Source organism: Cornus florida, unplaced genomic scaffold (genome assembly GCF_030987335.1).
Source record: "Cornus florida cultivar Cherokee Brave unplaced genomic scaffold, ASM3098733v1 CherokeeBrave_3.0.0_Hap2_Chr01, whole genome shotgun sequence".
Classification (NCBI taxonomy): domain Eukaryota; kingdom Viridiplantae; phylum Streptophyta; class Magnoliopsida; order Cornales; family Cornaceae; genus Cornus; species Cornus florida.
The window spans coordinates 80557530-80564458 of NW_026775571.1; the positions used below are offsets into that span (position 1 = coordinate 80557530).

A 6929-nucleotide genomic window follows, 5' to 3' on the forward strand; every position below is an offset into this window, starting at 1 on the left:
TTCTATTAATTTAAATTTTTTTCCTAAAAATTATATTAATATATAAGGAAATCTAGTTAGAGAAGGAAATATATAATATTAAAAAATTAATATATTTATTTATGTTTTACTCCTATATATAAATAATATATATATAGACGCATGTGCACACAAAAAGATAGATACATACTATAAGAAGAGATTAAGAAAAGATGCCGGCGGCGCCGAAGGAATCAGTTGGAAAAGCCGGCAACGGTGCAATCGTAGCGGGGTTGGCTATGACTTTGGCGGCATGGCCGTGCTTCGAGTTATCACGGTTTTACACTGAGCATTTGAAGCCCAAAATAATGGACGAAGTCGAATCTGTTGCCATATCTGATCTACAATCCCTCCTTGACAGCTCCCGCTCCACTGCTGGAAGGCTCGTCTTCGTTCGCGGTATAGTTGAGGCCAAGTCCGCCGATCATTACTGTATTTCCTTGTCCGGCAAGGCAGCTGTTGCGATTCATAGAACTTTCTATGTACGTATGTGTACTTATCTAATTTTAAACAATATTGTTGCATATATCTTCATGTTTAATTATAAAAACTATGCGATTCTATATAATAATATATATATACATACACAGAGTAATGACAAATTCTACTAATTTTACGTTAATAGGGCTGACGTGATGTAAACATATACATACAGTATAATGTAGGAGTTTTTTTTTTTGGGTTAACTGGTAAGCCCAATGTAAGAGTTTAGTTTTGATTTGTTTCACATTAATGCGCCTTGCCTTAAAAGCTCCAAATTTGAGTTTTGGCACTAACCCAAAATCTCTCTCTCCATATATATATAAATATATTTACCAAACACATTAAAAAGGGAATTTCAATGATGGAACAAAATCCTCCCCAACACTGCAGAAGTTTGAGCTGGTCGCGTTCACAACGTTGCTGGCAAGTACGTGTACATCTAACTTTCTTCATACATGTTAGAAAATGTTGGAAAGTTGGCTTTGCATCACTACATCCAACTTTCTCCATACATGTTAGAAAAATGTTAGGAAGTTGGCTTTGCATCACAACAATTTCCTAACGTATGTCTCAACTTTCTCCTTATTTTGTATGTATATACAAAAATTTTGGTTTTTTTACAGTCCTCCGTTCTGTTCGAGCCGGTGTCGTTCACTACGTCGCTACTACCCAAACAAGTCGTCCATGGCAAACCTTTCTAGACTTCATCAACTACCTGGAGAGTGGTGATGAGCTTCCTTTCTAGATTTAGGCGGGCCAAGTTCAAATGTAATTTGTCTTTGCCGTCACTAGACTATAGAGTTGCCTCAACCTAAATGGTAGGCAACATGCAAAACACACATATAGTGGGCATGAGTTCCTAAACCTACCAGGGCACACAACTACACTATATTTAGCTACACATCCCTGGCGATATACGCGCCCTAACCATTAATCCTGAGACAATAAAATTCACTCCATTAAGTTACTTATTATACAAATACATAAATAAATATATTACATCCAACTTTCTCCTTATTGTACATGTCAACTTTCTCGTTACTTTGGGATACATGTTTGGAAAATGTTGGGAAGTTGACTTCGCATCACAACATTTTCCTAACATACATCTCAATTTTCTCCTTATTTTGTATGTATATACAAAAGTTTTGCTAAAGTTTTACTTTTTTAATTTCGGCTCGGACAGGTCCTCCTATAGCGCAGGAGAGGATTTTGTTAGACCGTCTACTTTTCTTTAATTGAAATTCCCTTTTAGTTCTTTTTGGTAACAAAAGAGAGGAAAAAAAAGGCACATACATAAATATAGTTTGTATTATTTTATTATCATGCATTTTAATCTTTTTATTTTCATTGAATACATTTGAATCTTTTTAAATCCGTACCTTCACTGATTATTGTGCTATTTTCCTCTCCATATAGAAGTACTTCTCTAAAGATTGGAGAGACTTATTTCTGCCAATTTCTGAATTGAGCACTCGCATGGAGGAATTTCATAAAAAACGTGTTTGGGTTCCATTTACAAAGGTATGTTCGTAATTCCACTGTTGAAATCCTCTTTGTTTTTTTTCCCCCCCTATTTGATACCCCTCCCTCTCTCACTACAAGGAATTATTTGCACCCAAGAGTAGTTAAACCTTAGACTTCATAATGCAAAGATTACTAATTTGAGATCTATTAGACATATGATGAAATAGAAAAACTCAAAAAAAATACGTGTGTGTGAGTATCAACTAAAAAAAAAAATGTTGCCTAGTATATTTATAGTATATATATACGGAAGTATTATTTGGACACTCCAAAGGCTTTCTAAAATATGTAAATATCTGGTGAATGGAACATACTGCCTTCCATATTTGATTAATTTTGTGTACCTGGTTTTGGCTCCAACTTTTGTGCAGGTCCCTTTTATTCTTGTTGAAGGTCGTCAAAAGCCTCCTTCGGATTACGTTGTTGTGAATCTGGATTTCATGTCAGGTCCCTATCCTCGCATGTTGAGTGATGTAATACCTCTTGAGACAAACTATGGAACGTGCGAGCCGGTCAATCGTTCGATTAAAGACATCTCAGAACCCAGTAAACATGGGTTCCCTGTACGTTTCAGTTTCCCTCTATCTCCTTATAAGAAAACTAAAGGTATATGCTTGGTTTGGAACCATGGAAACAGTTTTCTATTTTCAGTTTTATAATTCTCTGAAAACTATTCTTTATTTTTGAGTTTCTGAGAACTGTTTTCAGAATTGCAAACCAAACAGATCCTAATATTCTTGAGTTTTTTTTCCCCTGCTAATAATCACATGCACTCTCTCTTCCTTTGTAGGTTTGTCAGTGGCGGGAAGATGAAATTCTTCCAATTGGAAAGCGTATCAGTGCAGTGGGCATGTGCCGTCGTGAAAATGGAGTCCTTGTCATTAGCCGCTGTGAAGACATTGAATTTTTCTTGTAAGGGGTTGCTTTTGAAAAGTCTTATGTTAGGTTTAACGAAATTAACATTCGTGTTAATGTTCTTCGAATTGGAACTCCTGAGCGCCAATTTGGTGCTTTCAAACGTAGCTTTATTTTAGTAATGGCTTTATGCTCTCATACTTGCTGGTATTACTTTGCTTTTGCAGGACTAATTTTAGAAGTAAGGATGAGTTGGTGGAAAAGGTTTCATCACGAAGCAGGGTTCTTCAAAACTTAGGCGTTATCTTTGGAAATTTGGGACTTGGATTCTTTACCTATGCTGGTGTGAGGTATGTGTATATATATTCTGGTACTAATATTGAATAATAATGCTGCAAGAAACATTATATATATATATATATATATATATATATATATATATATGGATCATTGAGACGAATTTAGGTACTAAATTTGGTCCGAAAACGATTATTTTGTTGTCAGGAAGTGGAAAGCATGGAGACAACGCTGAGAATGTAGGTACATTGTGTCTTTTCAATTTTGCTGCAATGAGTAGACGATTCGCATTGAACCAATGTGAATATGTATATTTATATAAATTTTTTTTATTTAAAATTATGTTATATTGGGTAACTATTAAATTAAAAGCATTTTAATAGTTTTCAATTTTAGTTTTTATAGAGACCTTTCAAAGCTAAATTTTTTAGCTCGTTTTGGGTAAACATAGACATTAGCAAATTTGTCTTTTCAATTTTGCTGTAGAGTAGACCATTAGCATCAGCATTGGACCAATGTGAAAAAGTATATTTATATAAATTTTATTTTAAAAATTAGTTTAGATGTGTTTGATAATTATTAAAAATACTTTAATAATAAAAAGAATTTAAAAACTATTATTATTAATCAAATGAAAAATTGCGTTAAACGGCAGTTCAACTAACAAAAGCACAAATAGTCCACGCATTGCTCTTGCAGATTTTGGTAGATGAGCCGCCAAACTCCCTATCTTACAAGGCCAGCTCAACATCGCGTATGAGCCCGGTTAGATTTTGGGCCTTACACGGTGCAACTGGGCTTCACAGCCTTACACGGTGCAACTGGGCTTCACTGGGCTTCACATTGTGCTGTGGAGGGTGGAGATAACCCACTCAAACATTGAGAAAGATTATCTCATTATATATATATAGTATAATAACATTATAAAAATAAATAAATTTTGTTTTCACGATAATTGATCAAACAAAGGCCACATATTATTTAAATTTTTATATATTATTTAATATAAATAATATATTAATATCGATTTCTATAAATAAATTTTTCTATAAAATGGCGATTAGAATGAATGATTCATTAACATCAATACAAATTGACGAATCAAAATGGAAAGATTCCTAGGGTCTTTCAAGGAGGCAGCGGGGATTGACTTCCCCTTGGTAGGGTGTAGGAAATTTAAGAATTAAAATTAGAATAAATTTTATTTAAGGATAGTTACATAAATATGGATTTTTGAATGGCTTGTTGCAGAGTAATGGAGTTAAAAACCACCTTTTTCCACGGTCATGTATTTTGCAAGTCCGAGGTGGACATGAAAAAAGAAAAAAAAACTAACGATTTGTCAAAATTACCCTTTATATTTTCACGTACCACTCTTGTGGCCACTTGTCAATAAAAGTAAAACAGCTCAGCCCTATCATCAGCCATGGATTGGAAACCAAGGGAAAATCCAGATAATATTATTTGCTACAATGCACATACAAAAAGATAACCACCAGAACGTGGAATCATTCATGAGCAACTACAATTAATTGTAAAAGAACACTGCGCCCATTAAAAAGTCCTACAAGAGATGCAGGTTCACTCTCATCAAGTTCTTGAGCAACGTCTTCCACATACACTACTTTTCCTTCTCTGACATGAGGCAGAACAAAATCCAAGAATTTGCTCGGAAACCGCAAATCCTTCCATAGCAACTCACTCGCACATTCGGCATATTGGGAGAGCATTCCGCACAGAGCAAATGCGGCCGTGAATAAAGTTATTATTCACAACAATTAGTCACTGACTGTGTTCAGTGTTTGAATTATATCTGCAACACACATATAATGATTGCCTGAGACATTACTACTATGTTATTATGAAGAGTCGTGATATTCAGGCCGACTGGGTAAGCCTATTTGTCAAAGTGAAACAGTCATTGATAATCTGAAGTGGGGCCTAAAACAGGATCCCACGTCAGACCATTAATGACCAAACTGTTTCACTTTAACCTATAGGCCTAATTAGTCGGCCTTATATAACAAAGCAGTAACATCTTTAGTTCAAAGATGTTCTTGCTCCTTTTCTTTTTCTTCCTACCTCTATGACTACTTTCTCTTTCATTCATTCTTTAAACCAAAAGCTGCTAATGCTATAATTTGATATTTAAAGTTCTATGGGACAGTCTACCGTTAACTTTTAGCTAAAATGATTTCCATGAATGCTAGTACCATACAATTCAATCACTTTCGGATTTTTAATTAAAGCAACATAGGTATTTCTACAAAAGCCATTTTAGCCCATTTAGAATGATGAATTTGCAAAGAAAAGTATACTTATAACACAACAGGACAACTCATTCACAAGGCACCTGACCCCTGGCCTTGAGCTTCAAAGCAATATTTTAGAATTTCATATGCATAATGTAGGTACTGACCTTTTCAAAGCAGCATCCAAGTTGTCCTCTTCCTTGTAATTGAAAGCCCCATCCAACCCAAACTTGTTCTTCAGTAGATCAACCTTATATTCAAAATAAATAAAGAAATAAATAAATAGAAATTAGTTGTTGTTTAGAATCGAATCCTGTGGACCCCCTTTTCACCCAAAATAAATAAAATCAGCAAAGCCAGTTCTAGTGAAGCTAAAAAAGCATCTATAATCCGAATACTATTATTAATATTATAATGGGCGAATTGCATTAACCCGTATGACTTTTAGCGTTTTGCAATAACCCCTTGTAATTTTATGTTATTTTATTTTTTATTTTTTTTACATATGCAGGGACATGATTAATTGAAATAGTGCTAATGTTGAAATAGTTTTATATTATTATGGTGGTACTATCCTTTAAATCTAATTTTCAAGAATTTTAGTTTACAAGTATGAGATGTCTTGTATCCTTAATCGTTCAATTTTGCTTTTCAATCTGATGTTTAGAGGATATACCTTTATATTGCCACAACGATACAGATGCATAGCAAAAGTTGAAGAATAAAGAGAGTTGAGATGAAATAGATGCGTAGCTAAAGCTGAAGAATAAAGAGAGTTGAGATGAAATAGCTTGCGGACTCTTTTGTGTGATAAAGGAAGCTGCCCAGATAATGTTGGCCAACCGATGAACCATATAATACAGTCCTCTACTTTGTTCTTGTTATTAATTTCTTGTTTCTTGCATGCTTTAAAACAAATTTTCAAATATTATAATCTGATACTACAATTTAAAATTTTTGAGTAAAATGACTTATCAAAATTTTTTTTTTTGAGTAAAATGATTCCTGGTAAAACCAATCTCAGATTCGCAATTAGAGGGACAAACATTAGTACAAATAATATAACCTATACAAATAATTTTATTGTTCAACTATATAGATGATCACAAATTACTGAAATCAAAAATTTCTGCCCTCTTTCTTGTTGATTTCTTTTACTGCACTTGCTTAATTTCTTGTTCTATACATGTTTTAAACCAAAATTCAAAATATTTTAAGTCGGTATTTATTCTAGAGTTCTATGTGACCACCAACCATCTAAGTAAAAGATCAAAAGGACAAGTGCAAGTCATTGTCACAACTGATGGCATATGTCTTTTTACAAGCAATGGATATGTAACAGAATGACTAACTCACAAGGCCTCTAAGTCATGCCCTTGGCAAAATTTTGGACTTCAATATGAAAAATAAAAGTACTGACTGTTTCAAAGCTGCATCCAAGTCATGCTCTTCTTTGTAATTGAACGCATCATCAAACCCAAACTTGTTCTTCAACAG

The 6929-nt window shown here is 33.9% G+C and overlaps 1 protein-coding gene across 1 annotated transcript; it reads left to right on the forward strand.

The window, feature by feature from the left end:
- The first annotated feature begins 191 nt into the window (after positions 1 to 191).
- On the forward strand, positions 192 to 3893 carry LOC132275928 (E3 ubiquitin-protein ligase SPL2-like). The gene is made up of 6 exons (XM_059777135.1): positions 192 to 500; positions 1921 to 2025; positions 2400 to 2591; positions 2819 to 2940; positions 3111 to 3233; positions 3836 to 3893. The coding sequence occupies exons 1-6, from the start codon at positions 192 to 194 to the stop codon at positions 3891 to 3893; spliced, it is 909 nt and encodes a 302-aa protein (XP_059633118.1).
- Positions 3894 to 6929: the final 3036 nt, after the last annotated feature.

Bases quoted from the DNA above. Each gene is read 5' to 3' on its own strand.
- LOC132275928 (XM_059777135.1), top strand. From the start codon at position 192: ATGCCGGCGGCGCCGAAGGAATCAGTTGGAAAAGCCGGCAACGGTGCA. The intron at 501-1,920 runs GTACGTATGTGT...CTCTCCATATAG, and splicing joins CGATTCATAGAACTTTCTAT to AAGTACTTCTCTAAAGATTG. The intron at 3,234-3,835 runs GTATGTGTATAT...GTTAAACGGCAG, and splicing joins TTTACCTATGCTGGTGTGAG to TTCAACTAACAAAAGCACAA.